The 21,520-nt window shown below is 37.7% G+C and overlaps 1 protein-coding gene across 1 annotated transcript in view; it reads right to left on the bottom strand.

Annotated features, from left to right (window-relative positions):
- The window catches only part of LOC123695874 (forkhead box protein K1), a 61,669-nt gene extending 42,767 nt beyond the window's left edge, over window positions 1-18,902 (bottom strand). The window contains exon 1 of the mRNA XM_045641822.1: window positions 18,092-18,902. Coding sequence (XP_045497778.1) covers window positions 18,092-18,456 — 365 coding nt within the window. The 5' untranslated portion in view covers window positions 18,457-18,902. The remainder of the gene's footprint in view (window positions 1-18,091) is intronic.
- Window positions 18,903-21,520: the final 2,618 nt, after the last annotated feature.

Below are 21,520 nucleotides of genomic sequence, written 5' to 3'. Positions count from 1 at the left end.
CTCAAAGGACTTTGAACTCAATTAATTGCGCTTAGAGTCTGTTATGATTCGAGCGCGAGATCTGATATGATCGAGACAAGACCGGCCGGCTTGAATTTCGTGTAAACATGGCATTTGAAGAAGTCTATTGAAAAAAGGTTTTAAGAAGGCAAATATAAACTTTTTATTATTGTTAGACCAACACTACCTCCGCTGGGGTTCGAACCTGATACTTAAGTTAACTTAACGTGATCTCTTTAAAAGGGACAGACCAGGATAAAAATAATTATATAACATATTATTAACATATTATTTTACATAGAAAAAACAGCTAAAGCCCTTGCGAATGTGGGTTTCACTGCTCCAATTGCAATCAGATAATATTGCATAATTGTGATTGACGTAGATTTATTTTGATATCTATATGTATAAATAAATAAATATCAAAAACGATATACCTACTAATTGCGTCATACAGGCACTTTTTATCATTTATTTTACATACATTGTATTAAAAACTCGCCATTATAGCGAAAAGTATAACAATAGGGAAAATTTGAGATTAAAATAAAAGAATAAGGATTCTAGACTCTAGTACACTTGTGCAGTGAATCAGGTCTTAAAACATGATAAGTTCACACAGCGAGATTAAATGTATTATTTGTTTATTATCCTATATTTTGTTACTCAGTTGTTGTGTACAGATAAGTGTTGTTTTACGCTATTCTTATCAACTACAACATTACTCGCCAAAAGCAGAATAATAGCGTTATCTTTTATCTTTATAACGTTTTTTATTATAATTCAGGTCAGCAGAAATTCTTCATTTACGTATTATCGAAACATATATTTTCAATCTCTCGTGCATTTTTCATGAAAATGGTAAAAATAATCGTTTTTCCTACCATTTTATAAAACTACACAATGAACTACTGCTCCATATAAGTACAGAGGTTACTGAATATTTACGCTACATCAGCCCTGCAGCATTTTGTGATAAATTACCACATTTGGCTCAACCGATACATTATTTTGCAATATTTCTACTTTTTCCTTACCTATTTGTATAATTTTTATCAATATCAATTGTTCATCTATTCAATGATTATTTTATGTTATCCAGAACATATCAATAAAAAGCAGTCCATCTTAAAAAAAACCTAACACTTGTCGACTTTTACACATTACCATAAAAACACGAAAAACCAGTAGACAGTCTTTCAAGTTTCCACCTCCTCCATACCATATACCACTAGCACCATACCATGTCGTAAAAATCAACAACATAACATACATACCTACAGGTATTCACTATCAGTGTTTCTCATGTTTAGGTGCATACTTCAAACGTGTTTTTGCATCTGTTTGGCCAGCTGTCCGTTTGTACCTTGCGGAATGCGAGACCGTATCTCAACACGATCTAAGCTTGGTTATTCATTTTAGTGCTAGGCGCTTTTTTGCGTATATCAATTACACTTTTCACGGTGTGTTCAATCTAGACTAAGAACATTAGTAATAAATCTTGAGGAAAATTATTGCTGTTCTATGTACTTACATTAAAATAAAAAAGTAAATAATTTGAACTAACAGACGGCTGGACTTATAAGTCAAACTACGGCCAATAAGTTATAATTTTATACGAACTATGTTGCGGCCTTCATCTTATCTATAATTACGAGATATTAAATCATAATTAACACAAAATCAATACAAAAACACCCTTTAATAGGTCAATGACCTAGATTTAAAAAAGCATTTTCCCAACCACCTGATCATACAAACACATACACACTGCACCTAGAACCTTCCAAGCGAAAGTAACACATTATTTAACCCACATAAATAGATCGGATCCGTCGTGTGTCACACCGTCTCTGTGGCGAATTTATAATTAGATCGCCTTGCACTTTATTTATAGCACGCTGCGGTGTAAACAACGCCAGTCATTAGACGAGAATGTATCTAGGCATCCTTTAGGCTGCTATTCCACCTTCCAGAGATGTGAAAGCGAAATGTGACGTGCGAGGTACAGTTACTTACATATTTTGTAAAATTAAATTGTAATACTGAAATGATTTAAAAGAGCAACTATGGAGTTTCTTGCCGATTCTTCTCCATAGATACTGCTTTCCGAATCGGTGGTAAATGTTAAAAATATGTATTGACGTTTCAAAAGTGCTTCTCGAAGAAGTCTAATTGAATAAATAAATGTTTGAGTTTGAGTTTGAGGATGTGTAGTTGTGCCGTGAAAATGTGTAGGGTTTTCCACCAAAGCTGTGCGAGGATGTGTTGCGAAGCTGTTAAAATATATCTTCTATTGATTAAAATTATAGAAACAATCAAGATATCGCACTTCATGAAGACCTCGCACGCCTAGCACACATCCCTCGCACACATTGTTCATTGGTTTTGTATACGCAAAAATCGAGCATCGCTGAGCCGTTTCCACCGGAGTTGTGCTGACGGTTCTTTACCAAGACAACCCTCGCTACGGTTCCTCGCATATCTCTGGTGGAAACGCAGCCTGACAGGTCGCTGTCGTAGGATGTGACAGGCCGGTGATGTCACGGCGCCTAGAGGATGTGGGCAATGCGTCACCATAGCAGGGAACTGCTTTAGGTATGTCAGTAGGATTCGCAGTAATCCATTGATATTGCACGTGTGCTAAAGTAGGTACTACGTGTGCAGAGTATTTCTAGTGATTGCAATTTATAATTGAAGATGTAATTTTAATGTGAGATAAAGATTGAAAGACAAATCCCCCATTTAACAGCTTTCCTTGTGAAAACTCTTCTGCGCTAATCAAAAGCGTGTTTTTTACCTAGCATTTTTATTTCAAATTATATTTAAATTTACCAATTTAATCACTTGAAACTAAAACAACCCAAAAAGTGCTTGTTCGTTTAAAAAATAAATCGGTATTTTTAAGTATTTATATGTGATAACTTTCAACTGTCCTTTTATTTTTTATTTTTTTGTCACCTGGTATTTTTTGTATTTTTTATCAATAAAATAAAAACTATAGAACCTCAACTTGTAGATGTAATGTTGTTACATGCAGATTAAATTAATTGGTACCATCGTAGCAAGAATAAACGCAATAATAACGAAACGGAAGCACATACAGCATGTACTATTCTGCAAATAAAATACAAAATAACGGCTCGTTCCGTGCGAATGTGTAATTTTAGATACAATTACAACATAATGATAATCAGCTCATCCCAATGATATACATTTCAAACACGCATCATAAAATTGATATAAAGGGGAAAATGTAATGATACACACTTCACAATTGTAAACCATACGAATAAAAAGCGGTTCTGAAATATTTAATGCAAACAAAGATCTGCAAAAAATATTAAGAATTTCTAGTTTTACACGCCATCTTAGTACCTACTTAGTACTTATCATTTATTTTCATTTATTTGAAAACATAAATTTTCCGCATCACCATACACATGAAAACATACGCAAAATTCATACAAATATATGCTATATTGTCGCAGGATAGCAGTGTGATCTTCCTCTTTAAATAATTAGCAAACAATCACACCTCGTTGACCAAAAGCATATGAATGGACGGAAGAGACATACATGGTGTTGTATGAAGTTTACATGGTGGGAGACATTTGTCGCGGCTAAAATGACCACCCATCAGCTGAAGACGTGTCGCCAAGCGTCCGTGTTCCGGCACGAAGAAGCTGATGTAGCCTTAGTGAAGACGGGTCGAATCAGTTGCGCTCTTACAATCAAGACGATTTGACGCACACTGTCGTTGCTGCTTCCGGTGGCTAGTCATGGAGGGTAGCGGGATCCGAGGCACGGTGCACCGCTGGCCGACCGCTGGTCAGTAGGGGGCCCAAGTAGCGTGCTAGCCACATGTGAAAGGCTGCCCCGCCAACCAGCGAAAAATCCCAAGTTGCGCCATAGTGCCGGTTGGCGACCGGATGAGAGGGCCCTATGGACAACTTGGGGGGGCTCGGGCGTCCCCGCAGTCTCCAGACTAGTCCCCGTCATTGCGGCTTCTAAGTGTGTGTCTCAGGTCCAATTGTAAAGCGCCTCGATTCACTACCGTCTTCTCACCTTCTTCACTCTCCTCTAAAAACACATGAAAAAGGCAAGATACAGAAGTAACGTTGCACAGCGGCAGCACTCCCTCTCGCTGAAAGTGGACCTCACCAATATCAGAGGTCTCCACTCAAATCTCGCTGCAGTCCACTTCCACCTAGAGACTCATAAACCCTGTATCTTGTTCCTCACGGAGACGCAGATAAGATGTCCGTCTGACTTGGCGTACCTATCCTATCCCGGCTACACCCTGGAGCACAATTTTAAAGCTCGGTCAGGTGTGTGCGCGTACGTCCGAGACGACATCTGTTGTCGGCGTCTCCGGTATCTTGAAGACCCCCATTTTTCCGTACTATGGATGCTGGTGGACACAGGCCCAGAGAAACTTCTCTATGCATGTGTCTACCGAGCGCACAGTGGAGACCAGGAGACGATCAGGCTCACAGAGTACCTAAGTGAGGCGGCGGACGCTGCTCAGCACAAATACCCTTCCGCTCAGCTTGTGTTACTGGGGGATTTTAATGCCCACCACCAGGAGTGGCTATACCCATACCAGTGCACTGACCTCGCTGGGAGAGAGATGCGTAAACTTGCTATAGCATTGAATCTCACCCAGCTGGTTCAAGGAGCGACGCGGGTTCCTGATGTTGAGAGCCATACAGCCAATTGCTTGGACCTTCTGCTGACAACAGATCCAGACCGTTACTCGGTAGCGATTTCCTCGCCGCTTGGCAGCTCCGATCACTGTCTGGTGAAATCTGTATCTGTCTACTCGCCGCCCGATCCCAGTCCTAAGGGCTCTCGGCGCGTGTGGCAATACAAGTCAGCAGATTGGGATGAGATGCGTTCCTTTTTTGCATCATATCCTTGGCGGCCTGTCTGCTTTTCTTCTGAAGACCCTTCGACCTGCGCGGATGCTGTGACTGATGTGTTGCGACAGGGAATGGAGTACTTTATTCCATTCTCCGACGTAGCCATGTCCGGCAAAGCTCAGCCCTGGTTCAGAGCCGATTGCAGACGCGCTGAAGCGCTAAAGCAAGAGGCGTATCTGGCTTGGGTTGACGCTCGACACCGCAAAGCGAGGGATGTATCTGAAAAGAAGAAAGCCTTTAACCGGGCTGCCAAGTCCTGCAAGAAGGCTCTACGTAAAGCTCGATTTGACCACGTTAGCCGTATAGGGAACAAACTGGCTTCTTACCCCTCCGGTAGTAAAGCGTTTTGGTCCCTGGCAAAGTCGGTTGAATCGAATTTCTGCCGCCCCTCACTTCCTCCACTGCTGAAACCTGACGGGACGCTGGCTCACACCGCCGTAGAGAAAGCGAACCTATTTGCTACTCTATTTGCGGAAAATTCTCGTCTGGATCCCGCAAGCGCAAAACCTCCCAGTCTACCTGGATGCGAGGCGAAAATGCCGGAAATTCGCATCCGTCAGACGGAGGTTCTTAAAACGCTGCGGAATCTTGACGTGAATAAAGCCAGTGGCCCTGATGGAATTCCAGCCATAGTTCTTAAAACCTGTGCGCCTGAACTTGCTCCTGTTCTGACACGCCTCTTTCGCCTTTCGCTGACGACTGGAATAGTACCGAAATCATGGAAACTTGCCAACGTGCAGCCTGTGCCCAAAAAAGGCAGTCGTGCCGATCCTTCCAACTACAGGCCAATATCAGTCACGTCCATACTCTGTAAGACTATGGAACGTGTACTGAACAGCCGGCTCCTGGCACACCTAGAAGCGAACGACCTCCTCAGTGACCGACAATACGGGTTCCGCCGAAACCGGTCCACTGGGGATCTTCTAGCGTACGCCACCTACATCTGGAGCGAGGCCATCGAGAATCATGGTGAAGCACTTGCTGTCTCCCTTGATATCTCGAAGGCCTTCGATAGGGTCTGGCATGATAGTCTTATTGGCAAGCTTCCATCCTACGGTCTGCCTGCTGGTCTCTGCGCCTGGATCTCAGATTTTCTGAGAGACCGGTCGCTTCGGGTAGTCGTCGACGGCTGCTCGTCCGACCAAATGGCTATAAATGCCGGAGTCCCTCAGGGATCAGTTCTCTCCGCAACACTCTTCCTGCTACACATCAACGATCTGCTGAAACCCGGTATCTATGGGTACGCAGACGATAGCACTGTTGTGGAGAGATATGTATCCAGCGCGCGAGCCAGTACGGCACAAATTCAGTCTCTACGGGAGGCGATGGTCGATCGCATGAACTTGTCCTTACAGGCGGTCTCCGACTGGGGCGATGCCAATCAGGTCAAGTTCAATGCGTCTAAGACCCAGGCGTGTCTGTTCTCCGCTAAACGGAGTCCATTCCACCTGACTCCGAATTTCCAAGGTGTGTCCGTGCCGATAACTAACCACCTCGAGCTTCTTGGTATCACCTTAACGCCTACTCTGAACTTTGGTTCCTTCATTGAATCTAAAGCCCAAGTAGCCTCAATAAAGCTTGGAATTCTGGCGAAGGTGAGACAGTATTTCAGCCCGGGACAGTTGCTCAACCTTTATCAAGCACAAGTCCGATCGTGCATGGAATACTGTTCTCACCTCTGGGACGGTTCCGCCAAGTACCAGCTGGAGGCGCTTGAGGCGATAGAGAGGCGTGCCAAGAGGCTCATAAACGACAATGACCTAGTAGGCAAAAAGCTCCAGAGCCTCGGTCACCGCCGCAGAGTGGCCAGCTTATCGGTCTTCTATCGGATACACTTTGGAGAGTGCGCTGCGGAACTGCACGATCTCGTTCCGCCATCCACGTTCTTCCATCGATCGTCGAGGCGCACAGATTCTAGGCATCGCCATATGGTGGACGTTCCATGTACCCGGACTAAGCGGTTCGGTTCCACATTCTTTATCCGAACCGCGAGGGACTGGAACATGCTTCCTGAGTCTGTGTTCCCCGACGAGTACAATATGGGGGTCTTCAAGCGTAGAGTGAACAGGTACCTTCTAGGGAAGCGCGTTCCATCTTAGACCGCATCTCAGCTTAACATCAGGCGAGATTGTGGTCAAGCGCTTCCCTATTACCAATAAAAAAAAAAAAAAAAAAAAAAAAAAGAGAGGCCATATACTACACAATCGGTACTATAACAACAACAACACAGTGTCACAAACATAAAGTGGAATATGGTAGCTGTGTCATATTATAATAACTTTGTCACATACTGTTGGACCAACACATAAAAAAAGACCACTCATAGTGCAATATTATTGATGTTTTCCTTTAATATTCTATACTTTCCTATATCTCACTTTTTCTAAAAGACTGAGACAAAATGTTGTTTGTTGACTTTTCTCGTGTTGAACAAAAGTACTTAAAAAAGGAAGAAAGTATAACTTTTCATATACCTGAGCTTTACGTCTATTCGTGGTGTTATTACCTACCTACACCACACTTCGTCAGACATTTTACGTTGGAAAAACAACTTCAGTACCATTCAATTCGAAACACCTCAAAATCGATAGATCTCCAACTACCAACAAATTTAGATATTAGATCTACACTCAGTAGTAATAGTCATAATAAGACGTCTGCGATATTGACATCATCGCATAGTACGACAGGATCCGTAACACAATGACTCATTTATGTACTTTATATAGCATTCCGCAATAGTCCTTGAGGTGTGTTTAATCATTACAGTTTAGTACGAAATAGTTTACTTGATACCTACATTTGAACCCGTTAACTATTCCCATCATTTGTACACTCTTAAAGGATTTCTTGTGTCTTTTAATTTAGGATTGAGCAATTTCTAGACATAGGCACCGTAGATACCATTGGAGAAAGGAAAGAGCATTGTGACCTTTTAGAAAAAAATTATCTTATAATAACAAACGGAAACTATAAGCTTTCTATGTACTTAGTGAAATTGAAAACAAGAAGTAAAAGATAATGAGTCACCCTCCCTCTCACAAAACAATCTCACTTGGACGATTTTCTATAACAAATATATCGTATTCTCTAAGCCACCTCGAGTAAATAAAACGATACAGTTTGTGCAGACAGTATTAATAGCGATGCAATCCTACATGCGCCTAATGTCCTTTAAAACATCCGAACATTTGGCCGTCCGCCATACAGAGATTGGAACAGTACATAGGCTTACATTTTTTATATACTAAAAAATCTGAACTATGTATCTACTATCTTTTAAACTTTTGTAAATAAACTCGCATAAGAAATCATGGTCAAACTGACTGCTACACAAATAAATAGGTACCTTGAGGATGTCCTACAACTACTACTGTCCACGACAGTAACCTAAAAACTAAACCATCCGAAAAACTTCCATACGGAACAATGAAAACAGCAACTACCCTCAAATCAGAAAAACCTACCCAAATTCCCATTTCCAATGCACATTTTCCCATCAACGAAACATATCCCACATAACCAGTAACAATGCAGAAAGCACAGTGGCCTAGATAACAATAAACATACCTTGAAAAACTAATATCAAAACGCTCTTCAATAAAATGAAATTATTGTATTTTCACCCAGTCTTGATAATGAAATAAAGTTTGAATAAAAACCATCCGCTTAAAGTGGGTCAAAATAGAGTCTAGAGTTGGTTATCTACAAACATACAGTGAAGCTAATACGAGCGAGTTAAAAACGTCGTTGCACCTACAGCTGTGAGACAATGACGGTGTTTGCCGAGACTGGGCGAGATGAACCGTCTGGCGCCATATCGCAAACTGTCCTAAAAATATGTACCTAGATATCGTATATGCGTTAAATGTCGTGATGCGATTAAATTAGCTACACTTTACGTTTTCAAGATTTGAAGTGTACCTAATAGATTTACATTCAGTAAGGAGGAATATAAGGCAATAAAAAATAAAAATTGAATCCCAATTCCCATTAGCGGTGACTGTATACAAATTGAATTCTTTCGCAAATAATAAACAATCGTTGCCTATAAAAACCTTCACGTTTCAATTATTTTTAATAGATATATTATAATGTAAACAGTGATTGAAATATACAAAATCAACCACAAATCGAACAACATTACTAACCTATGCCTAACTACCATTGTCACAATGTGCTAAAACAAATTGATTTATTTTCCATTCGAAAATGTACAAGAAACATTACGCCTTGACTGATTGTCATAGGTCATATAAATTTATTCCAATGACTTTGCCTATAGTGAATTTAAATAACACTACCGAAAATAATCGGAAACTAAACTTTTTTTTGATCCAGTGACACTTATCCAGGATCGGTGACTTTACAATAATTTCATGATGTTTAAAGCTTATCAGCTAAATCAGTTAAGGCGGTCTCTAGTTGTAGCGAGACAAACGAATAACATTTAGTTATTTAGATTTTTAATATCACAATATTAAATCCTTCATTCATTCACCTTCTCCCCGTACCTTCACCAAACACAGCACACTACCACAATCCCCATATATACCTACATACATACATACACATCAAATCATAAAATTGACCGTTGTTTACCATTGCACCGGTTACGTAACACTCGTCACAACACAGCGACGAGACGTGTCGGTCGCACGGTGTACACACACGCGAATATTTCGCTACGAACCGCTTGTACACTTAGTAATGTTACTAACATAAATTTAAGACAATGTTAGTGCCCTTACGCACTAGCGGTTAACCGCGGGGGCGGCTAACCGCGCGGCTAGCCGCTTTCCCATTTTAATATGCAACCGCTTATGATTGTACGCACTAATCATATAAGCGGTTGCATATTAAAATGGAACCGCGCGGTTAGCCGCCCTCGCGGTTAACCGCTAGTGCGTAAGGGCACTTAATCCACAACAATACTTTGGTTTGGTTGATTTTGGACGATAAACTTATGGAAAGAAAGTCGAAATTGATAAAAAGACGCACGTTTCTTTTATGGATACAATACAAAGTAATTGGTCATTAAAAATGTTAGAAAATAAATCATTGTGCTATTAATTATATTTCGTAAATTTTTGCAAAGATGCTCACGGACAACAGACTGAGCAATATATTATAATAGTACAAAATGCATTTTTAATCCGTTTAAAAATAGAATCAAAATGTGATTGTATAATATTCGCATAAAATTAAGGATGTGTGAATTGATAAAATCTTATAAACAAATATTACATATATAATTATTTAATTTGTTTTGCTAATATTAAATTTAAAAGAACAAGTCATGATGTTATCTTATTTAAATAAAATATAACTTTTTTGATAATTTTCTCGAAAGAACATTTATATCCAAGGATGACAATTCAGAAACAAGTCTTATAAATAGGTACCATTCTTATCTATGTATAAAAACGTAGTCAAATCTTATAATGTCGGGTTTCTGAACAGCATCCTGGCTTTCCCAAGATCACGGATATAGGATTAAGAAAATTGTGAATCATGAAGTGTGTGTACGTTATTGTAATATTGCAACATGGCGATATTATTGCAAAGCGATAAAGCTCTATAAATAAATAAAAACGTAGCCCCATTCTCAATGTACCAGAACATGTACACCTATACCTTGAATACAAACTTAAAAGTTAATATTATGTACTACAAACACTAATCCGTCGCGAGTCACGCAGTCACCGCACTGTATGCGGGGCGTCACCACGCGTCATCAACGTGTCACCTCGCCCCATCTTATCAAGTTTTACGTGATTGCGTACGATTAGTGATAACGAGGCGCTGTATCCGAAAATTCCGAATCTAGACGCGCCCGCCATTGAATACCGTACATCCGGTTATTGTACTGAAAATCGATTACCTGACAATAATAATTCGAGTATCGATTAATCGATGTACTAATTTGCAATTATTTTCAATTTATTAACATGTTGCGTACTTGCGTTATATGTATTTTACGATTAATTAGTTCACTACTTTGTAAATAAAATTACAATAATTTTACGCCTCGATACATTGAATAGCTCACTCATTTCGTTAGGTTGGAACAGTTCAATACTTTCTATGACATGCGACCTTTCGACTTGAACATCATCCATCTTATAAAAAAAGTCTGAAAAGGAATGTCTCGTGCGGCCAAAGCTAATTTTACAGTACCAAGAACTACCAACACATTCTCTCTCCCACGCACAACGACCGCGACGTTACCCCACACACTATCGCCCCGTATATTTCCAACTTACATAAAATACAAACGCACAAACACTAGCCGCTTGTAAACATGCAGTTGCGAGTAAGCCTTACAGTAGAGTTTATAGGTTAAATGCGACACAATATCGTTACGGCCTTTATTGATACCAATACGTTGTCAAGTAGATCGTTATTGATCGCTGCTACGAAGTGGGCAGATACAAGCGTTTCCTTGGAAGTGTGACGTGCACATTTTATAAGTACAAAGGTCTGGAAAAATACGTATTTCGCTTTAGCGAAGAACGCCAGCGTAGCTGTCAAATATTCGATAAAACGAATGAAAGATTATTGTGTAGGTATGTGATTATAATGGCCGAAAATTGCTTACATATATAGCATAGGGAAGTACACTATTTAATAAACAGGAAGGAAGCAACGTCTCAGCTATGGGTGGCACGAATCGATATGCACTCGCACACACACAACACATTGTAAGGAATCAAATAACTATACCAAATTTGCCATTACAATACCTCGTCTATTTACAAGGAATTAATACCAACGTACCATACAAGTTAACTATAATAATAGAAGCCTTAATTTAATGATACAGTGAAAGTCTATGATTCACCTCGCGACTATGCGTCCAATATTGGCGCAAGACGATTCCAAGTAATTTCAACTATAAACTCTTATAACTAGAATATAAACTACATAGTTATAAAGCGATCGATTTACATTGCTATTGGTTTATCTGTTTTATAGACGGTATAAGTTTCAAAATTAGCGATTTGTGGAAACCAACCACAAGCAGATTATAATACTATTATATAATATTTATCAAGCCTATGTAGAAGTTGTTGACAACCGTAATACAAAATATTTTTTTTTAAATCATAGGTCTGTTCCGGCCATAGGTAGATACTCTTCACCCGCTGGGCTTATATCAACATAGTATTATCACATATCTGGCACATTACTTTTCTGTAAACTCTCTAGCAATAATTAGATACAGGTCAAAAAGAACAACGCGCTCGAAGTCACGTGCGTCAACTAGTAACGTCTATAAATAGACAACGGTCCGTCATAGTCTTACGAGATATCCGTGTAATACCCCGATCTGCGTACACGCAGCACACGTAACGCTGCATGTAAATAAACAGCTTGTGAAGGCCGCAGTAACATCATAGGAAAGTATGTAATGTGTCAATTGTAACAGGGAATGGACTATGGAACCAAAGGTGACGATCACATGTCGAAAAGAAGGAAGATTCGCGTAGTGTTTTGCTTAAGATCATGCGCATTTTATTCTATGAATATATCATATGCTGTACAGTGTACTGCAATGTACGAGAAGCAAACAGGTTGATTTTTACACGCTTTATATTAGCTTCACCTGTATGTTTGTAACCGACTTCTTTGGTTGCGATTTTGACCCACTTTAAACGGCCAGATTTCGTTCAAACTTTGTAGATTTATTGAGGACCGATGACAATACACTAATTTGATAAAATTTTCTATTTTTTAGTTCGGTTTTCTATAAAAAGCGTGTTTTTTAGTTTTTTTAAACTATTATTCACTCTGCCTTTGTTCTTAGGTATTAGATGATGACGATGACAGGACTGATAGTCGGTTAAAGCCAAACTTTAAAAATTTTCGTTACCCAGATTCATCTAATTATTATCATGAACAAATCTCATCTAACTATCAGTGAAACTGACGTAAAATTAATTCATACCACCGAAGGAACTGGACCCTAAGTACCATACACAACCAAACAAAACTGGGCATCTGTACCAACTACCAACTATTGCCAATCGCCAAAATAGGCTTGTCGCCACTCTATGTACGTGAGAGCATAATGCATATGTCGTACAAGGCCGGTGCGCACACGACGCATGTAATGTTGTATGCATCTACTAGTTGTATGCACTTGCTACTGTGATACGCGTGCGCCACAAAAACTAGGCACAGCCTTACGCTGATAAGGCAGTAAGTAATTCATCTAATACTAATATAAGATGGTTTCCTTTTTGTTTGTTAGTTGGTTCACTTGATGAGCTGCGTATAATTAATAAGCTATTTGGAAAATTATTTCACAAGAACAAAGCTAAATTACTCCTGAGATACTTGGCCAGGTTATTTCTTTCCTGTTCAACCCTTGCTGAGACAGGGCGGGCGTAATGAGTACTTTGTAGTATACAAGACGAAATCATATTAATGAGACTTAGAACCTAATAAACTCATAAACATGTTCGCTACCAATTGTTGGAAATGCCTTACATAGGTTCTACAGTCTACACCTTATAAAACACACATCGAATGCACACCATTTGGAGCAATGAATCCTAATTCCTAACTGAATCAAAAATTACAAAACTGATCATTTAGATATGTATTAGAAAATCTATAAAGTATAGCATATTGCATTCGACTTTATTATTTTTGGAAGTATATTTATTAAGTTGTATAGTTATGACCATTTAAATTTTAAAAGCTCTTAAATAAATGTTATAAGAGTGCATAAATATTTCGACTTCGATTTTAATTCTATAAAATTCCAAATCTATCCACCTATTACGCAGCTGCTATATACTTCAAACTAGAAAACTACAATAATAATACGGAATGAAATAGGTATCCTTTTAGAAATACACCCATGTGTACGCATTCGATTCTGCGCCCAACAGCGCCCGACGTGTGAACACGTCGATAAATTGCATTTGCAGTAAGCATTCGATATTCCGACTTGGTTCATTCGAACCAATACTAATATTGTAAAATTGAGCCGTGTATATTATAAGACTGTAATGGATGTTGATAAATTTAGGATGAAATTTAATATATTTAACCATTCAGCTTTGATTGTAAAGGGAAGTTTTATGTAAGTTAGAATTTAACAAAGCCGAATCCAATAAACAAACAAATCTAATCTAAATAAACAGAAATGATAAGCAAGGTATACTACTGTTTTGTAAATTTGGTATAGTAATATAGTTATTATTGAATTTGAATTATTTTTGGTCTTTCTATTTTCTTTCCTCTCATCAACATAACTCTTCCCTTCTTCCAATGACACATTTGCTGCAGCGTCTCGTTGCACCGGACATCCTCCTAAATATTAGCACGTGGGAACCACAGCCGAGTGCAGCCGATGTAAACATAGCAGCGTCGTTCTTGTGTCGCTTGTACTTTGTACAGAATGGTGACAAATCGCGCATGAGGAAAATGTGCAATCGATATGTACACTTTATATCTAATACTGGCGATATTATTGCGTAGATGCCAATTAAGTTATTGAAAACAACAGAACGGTACCGTTTACGGAAAATTAAACAACGAAATGTCAAATGAGACTGATAAATATTATAAAAAATTGTTTATCGAGTGGTATGGCGCATAATATTGTAAAAACAAAGGCACAAAAAAAATTTGATAAGTGAATGACCTAGACGCTTGCTACAATTCCCAAGTTGCACAGTTCAGAAGTTATGCCGGAACAGATTAAAAATCATTAGGTACCTATAACCTAACCCCTTCCGTTGATCCATAAGTAACAAACAGAGCAATTCACACAAATCAAAGATAACTCTAAAATCAATCACGCCTAGCGCAACGTTAACAACCGGTTCACACGCGGCGATGACGACGGCACGCCGGTAAAAATATCGTGAGTCGATTGTTTACATGTCAACGATAAACTACAGCACACGATACATGGCTGATACCAGGCGAATGGCGACTGTCACGGCTCAATTGATGAGATCTCATTGAAACGTAGGTATATGGGTACGTCTACAAGTAAATACAAATGACCTAGATTCGACTGTGAAAAATGTTCCATACGATCTATCGTTAGTGTTTTCTATAATATCGATTGAAGGTCGTAGTTAAACATTGTAAATGATGACGCGAATCTTGTTCTGTTATTCTGTTATGCACAATGTACACTTTTTATTTTAATAACAATAATCATTGACTAATCACCGAGTATAAAACAATGTTTTACAGAGGTGAAGTGAGTACAGACGAAGAATTTGGATACACGATACGAATCATGTGGGAAATAGCAGAACATAGGTACGCATTTTTTCACAAATAATTAAATAATTACGTCATCACTTTAGTCACTCAGATTCCCCAGGAATTAATATGAATGGGTGAATCACCAGCTGCATTTCCAAAACACCAAAAATCTTGCATTTTTATCTCGAACAAAAAAAAATTATCTCGAACATGATACATAGACCTCACACACGACACATCTAACATTAGCAACATGAAACGTCACAGCTATAATGTATCTTATTTGTTCAGCAGCTTCTCCCATTGGATATAATACATTAGAAATGAGTGTATTAAATAGACCAAAAAACAAATAGGGGCATTTTATACTATACACGAATTATATAAGCTACTCAATACAAATGCCATAAATCACAAGGTGGAATCCGACAGATAAGATCAAACGTTTGAAACTACCATATATAACGCCATAAGTTTTAAATGCCTCTATCATTGCTTGCTCCGCATATGACAACAGGCAAATACAAAGCATCTTCCTTAAAATCCTATCAACTAACAGAAACCACTTCCAGTCTTCCATATCCCAAACCATGCAAACACGAAGGCGACGCATTGTCGCATCATATTTTCCCACAAACATCTTTGGTATCCAAAAATAGACTATATCTTAATGTAAATAAGAGTGTTTTTTCATTAAAACCCTCGTTTTATGTAACCTTGTATTGAGAATGGCTAGACTAATAGTTGAATGACCCAGAATGATAACACTATCAGATTTAGACAATTATTCATATAAGGTATATTTTCAGGTAAATTGTGTTAATGTTACATTTAGATTAGGTGTGTTGCTGAAAAAGTGTACTATAAGTTACATATTAGACAGCTTAGTTACTTCCATTCCATATTCTATTTAAAATGCATGCTTAATTCATGCACTATTATGTTATGAACTAAATGAAATAAAGTTAAACTAAAACATAAGAAAACCAAAATCATGTCATAAAAGAAATCAATAATAATAAATACAAATCAATATCGGCAAAGATATAATGATTTGGAAAAAAAACTGCAAGTCATCACAATCAATATATGTGTTACTACTAATACAACACACACATCTATGCTATATTACAAGCCACAGAACTATATCGAAGCAACTCACACTATTGCATGGATATTACATCATTCATCCAAACTCAAAACATACAGCATTTCTTATCAACATTTAGCACAGAAATTATAAGACTTTTACTCAATTAAAACTATGATTATTGATGTTATAATTGTTTATTTTATTAGCAGATTATTTTGATATCTTTATAAATCAAATGAAACTGCAGAGTAAATCTAATCATACTAACTATTATGTTATTTTCTGTTGTTTATCCTAAATTGTAAACATAACTTGGTTGCATTTGCATTATTAAATAAATAAATAATAATTTCGTGCCAATTTTCACACACGCCACGTTCTGATCCCATACTAATCTTTCGCTTATGTTATGTAAATCAGATTGTGATAAACTATATTTTTAAATAAACACTTAGGTATATAGATAATTAACACCCAGACACAGCAAACACCTAAGTTCATCACACAAATATTTGCCCCGGGTGGGGATCGAACCCACAACCGCTGGCTTGGAAGGCAGGGCCACTACCAACCAAGCCACCCGGCCACTCACTATTTTGAACTATTTATGAGCATAAATCAAAAGCAATGTTTTTTTTAATACTATCTTATAAATATTATTCAGGAATACTTTTTCAATTCCACCTGTTTTACTAGTAAATGTAATTAACCTTAAAATACTATCTAATATTGTTATTTAAAATCTATACTATTCAAAACCTTTAAGCGGAGATTAAAAACCTTCAAAATTGTATAACAGCGAAGGTAGTTCTATAGTAAAGTCAAAATCAGTGGCACAAATGGTTTTATTATCATTCGTGACGAATACTGAGTTGGTCCCTTTTGTCAACATGAAAATGCCCAGTACCTTCCCACATTATATGAATACATATTTTGATGATAAATTTAAATCTCATGCTCTGGTGTATTTGTGTTATGTTGACAATAAACGTTTATTTATTTAAAGGTACATTATGTAGATTCTATCAACAATGTAATCTAATTGTGTTTCACTTGTCTGACCTAGATAACAAATCAATTCATAGAATAGCTATAAAATGGCCTAGGATGAAACATTTTTACATAATACATTGATTGAAATGTATCGCTTGTACCAAATGTATATTTATGACGTAAGTTGATATAAAAACAAATTTTCCTTCTTTCTTTCTTATTACTTCTTAACTTTAATTGTCGCAATAGCGATTGAACATTTTATAAAATTATTCATTACAAATGAGAATATTGGAATACTCATATGATTATAGATAAGGAAATGATGGTCTAAAGTAAAATAGATCATGAATGCAATATAACTGCACCAGTTCCTTGTAAGAATTAAAAAAAAATCTTTTAACGATCGCAGGCAGATTTATAAGCAAGCATGCAGCGCAACAACAAAAACCATGATTAAATTGTTTGTTTATCATGCATTCAATTGATGACATTGATAAAAAGTCTTAGATTAAAATAAATAATATTCTTTACTTATATAATTGTTTGTTATTATTATTATAGACAAATAATTTCTGAGATAGATAAGAAAATTAAAACATTCTTTCAATTAATATCACCTCTGCTACAAAAATAACTGATAAAATGCAAACACTACATATGGCAATGAATTGAATATTAGGTTAACCATACATTTGACAATTAGTTAAACAAATGCACTTGTGTAAACATAATGAAAAAAAAACGTCAGGTGGGTACATAAACAAAAACACATTGTTTACAAACAATGCTAATAAATAATGCGTAATCGCGACCTCTGGCTTATCTAAAGTGTACTGACCTTTTTGGCAGCAACATCGCGGCCGCTCCCTTGCGTTGGAACACCCCGTCCACGAGCACGCCATTCTTGCTGTTACACGTCAAGTAGAACTCGGGGTGGTCGTAAAACAGTTCCAAGTGACGGCGAGATATAAAACTCGAATGTCCCATGTTCACATCGACCTGCCCCCGGCTCGAGTTCCGGCCGATAACCACTTTCTTCTGGCGTATGAGGTACTCGAAGTCGCGACCATCGAGACGGGCGATCGCTATCGGAGCCGGCTCCTGCGCCCACTGCACCTTCGACGGCGAAGGCGGCGCCGACTTGAGCGAGAGGAGCGCCCATGCATCACTCTCGGAGCTCCGCGATATCTGAGTCTGAGCCATGTCAGGCGTGCGTCCTATATCACCAACGTCCACACGCGGAGCGCGAACCCTCGCCGCGATAGCACATCACAGAATTCACAGACCCGAAACTGCCGTACCGCGACCCGGATATCCGGAACCTGCCGAATCCGTGTTCTGTCTACTATTTGAGGTTACTGAAGGGACGCACATGCGCAAAGTTTCCAGTTGTGCGGTAAACAAGAATTATATAAATCACACCACCACGTGATAAAACTGTATACATATATCTAGTCCGGAAGCATGGATCGATATTACACTGTAGTCTGTATCGCGGAATAGTCCTACACCGAAATATTATCGATTCGTTTATTGCACAACTAAATTTTTGCAATATGACCGAAATTAGACACTAAAGTAAACACGAGGCTAGAACAAAAATAACCAAAAACGTCAATTCGCCATACGCAGTTTACAAGTTTAGAGCGCCATCTATTCCCAATAAACAAGCGATTTTTTGGCGTTCCGTTGCACGTAAACTTGTATGTTTACATTCGTAAATATGAAATGTTTTAAATATATTTAAATCAATTTCCAGTCCAAATAGTCTCATTTTATTTAATATTAGAACAAAATAAATATGATAAGGTTTTGTTTAACAATAATTGTCCCTGGTACTGGATCCGCTGGGACCAGTGCAAACTTAGCACCCCATCTATGGAATTTTGGGTCGAAAATGACCTTGATCGTTAGGTCCCCGTTAGGTCCTTTAAGGTCCCACAATTTTTTCGTTAGGTCCCCTTTAGTTTTTTTTTAAATATTTTTTTAAATTTTAGGTATAAAAAAAGTGAGATCCATAGAATTTTGGGTCAAAAATGACCTTAATCGATAGGTCTCCGTTAGGTCCTATAAGGTCCCACAATTTTTTCGTTAGGTCCCCTTTAGTTTTTTTTTTAATAATTTTTTTTTAATTTTAAGTATAAAAAAGTTACACTTTAGCACCCAATCCATAGCAAAATTGGCGAATTTTATCAAAATCGTATTCTTTACCGTTAGGTCCGTAGAGGCCCATCATTGAAATTGTTAAATTATTTATGTTATTAAAATCTATATCTATATAATATATAAAAGAAAGTCGTGTTAGTTACTCCACTTATAACTCAAGAACGGCTGAACCGATTTAGCTGAAAATTGGCAGGGAGGTATTTTAGAGCCAGGAGAAGGATATAGGATACTAAATACGTACCACGGGCGAAGCCGGGGCGGACCACTAGTTATAAAATAATTGAAACCTGCGCATGCGCCTTAGAGCATTAAGGCATGCGCACATCATACATAAACAGTGCGAAATTTAAATTGGTATCGTTTCATTTATTAAATTAAATCAATAAATAAATCTATACTAGTCACGTCTGGTTCGAAAGATGAAACTGGCTTTTTATTTCGAAAATTTAATGGCAACACTTGCCAGTTAACTGTCATTAAAACCTGAGTTGTTGATGTATATCTCAATGCATTGTTAAGTGTGACATGATATTTTGATGCTTTTTATCTTGATTGCATTGCACATTATAATAAGTAGGTATGATTTGTTTAATATTATAATTATTATTTTGCATGAATGATACCAGTAATCCAGTTAAAAACTATTCAAGCAACAATATAAAATTGAACGATCTGTCCGTTCAAAATGTTTAAAGACACAAAATCAGTATCTCGACGAAATTTATTCTATGACCGAACCATGTTATTCATGTTGAAGAGCAGTACTAAAAAAAAGAAGATGGAATAACTGCAGAAATGGAAGAGTTAATGATGTCAGAGATAATGATAGTGATTCTTATTCTTTATTCGCGGCTTAAAGCCAGTTTCATCTTTCGAACCAGACGTGACTAGTATAGATTTATTTATTGATTTAATTTAATAAATGAAACGATACCAATTTAAATTTCGCACTGTTTATGTATGATGTGCGCATGCCTTAATGCTCTAAGGCGCATGCGCAGGTTTCAATTATTTTATAACTAGTGGTCCGCCCCGGCTTCGCCCGTGGTACGTATTTAGTATCCTATATCCTTCTCCTGGCTCTAAAATACCTCCCTGCCAATTTTCAGCTAAATCGGTTCAGCCGTTCTTGAGTTATAAGTGGAGTAACTAACACGACTTTCTTTTATATATTATATAGATTTTAATAACATAAATAATTTAACAATTTCAATGATGGGCCTCTACGGACCTAACGGTAAAGAATACGATTTTGATAAAATTCGCCAATTTTGCTATGGATGGGGTGCTAAAGTGTAACTTTTTTATACTTAAAATTAAAAAAAAATTATTAAAAAAAAATCTAAAGGGGACCTAACGAAAAAATTGTGGGACCTTATAGGACCTAACGGAGACCTATCGATTAAGGTCATTTTTGACCCAAAATTCTATGGATGGGGTGCTAAAGTGCACTTTTTTTATACCTAAAATTTAAAAAATTATTTAAAAAAAAAAGGGGACCTAACGAAAAAATTGTGGGACCTTAAAGGACCTAACGGGGACCTAACGATCAAGGTCATTTTCGACCCAAAATTCCATAGATGGGGTGCTAAGTTTGCACTGGTTCCGCTGGGGCAGACCAATGATAAAAAAATATAAAAAAAGTGTGGCACGCGGGGACTGCCGGCCGCGGTAAAGGCGTAAAGCTATTGCATGCTATGCCTTCAAGCCACATCTCCGCGCCCGTCGGAGTGGGGAGCGTGAGGTGTTTTCGTTACGGAATTTCTGGCTTCGGTCCCCGCGCTCAAGGCCCGCGATAGAAGCTATGCAATAGCTTAAAAATGTAATCTGAAGGTAATCTGTATCATTCGCTTTTAACATTAGGAAAAAAAATTCTTAAAATCATTATATACCGGATTTTGAGTTTAATCATCACTAATTATTTATCGTTCGTGTTATTTTTTTTTCTTTAACTTTTATATCGACATATTATACCTGTACTTGCTTTTAATTTGACAAGTTCACCTTTTATTATTTCTACAGAATTTATTAATAATATGTATTTATATTTATCGCTGTGCTAGATTAAGAAGAAAGTTAATATTCGAATGTGAATCGGAAT

This window comes from Colias croceus, chromosome 11 (genome assembly GCF_905220415.1).
Source record: "Colias croceus chromosome 11, ilColCroc2.1".
Classification (NCBI taxonomy): domain Eukaryota; kingdom Metazoa; phylum Arthropoda; class Insecta; order Lepidoptera; family Pieridae; genus Colias; species Colias croceus.
The sequence above is the reverse complement of the archived record's forward strand: the minus strand, read 5'-3'. Positions and strand labels throughout refer to the sequence as shown.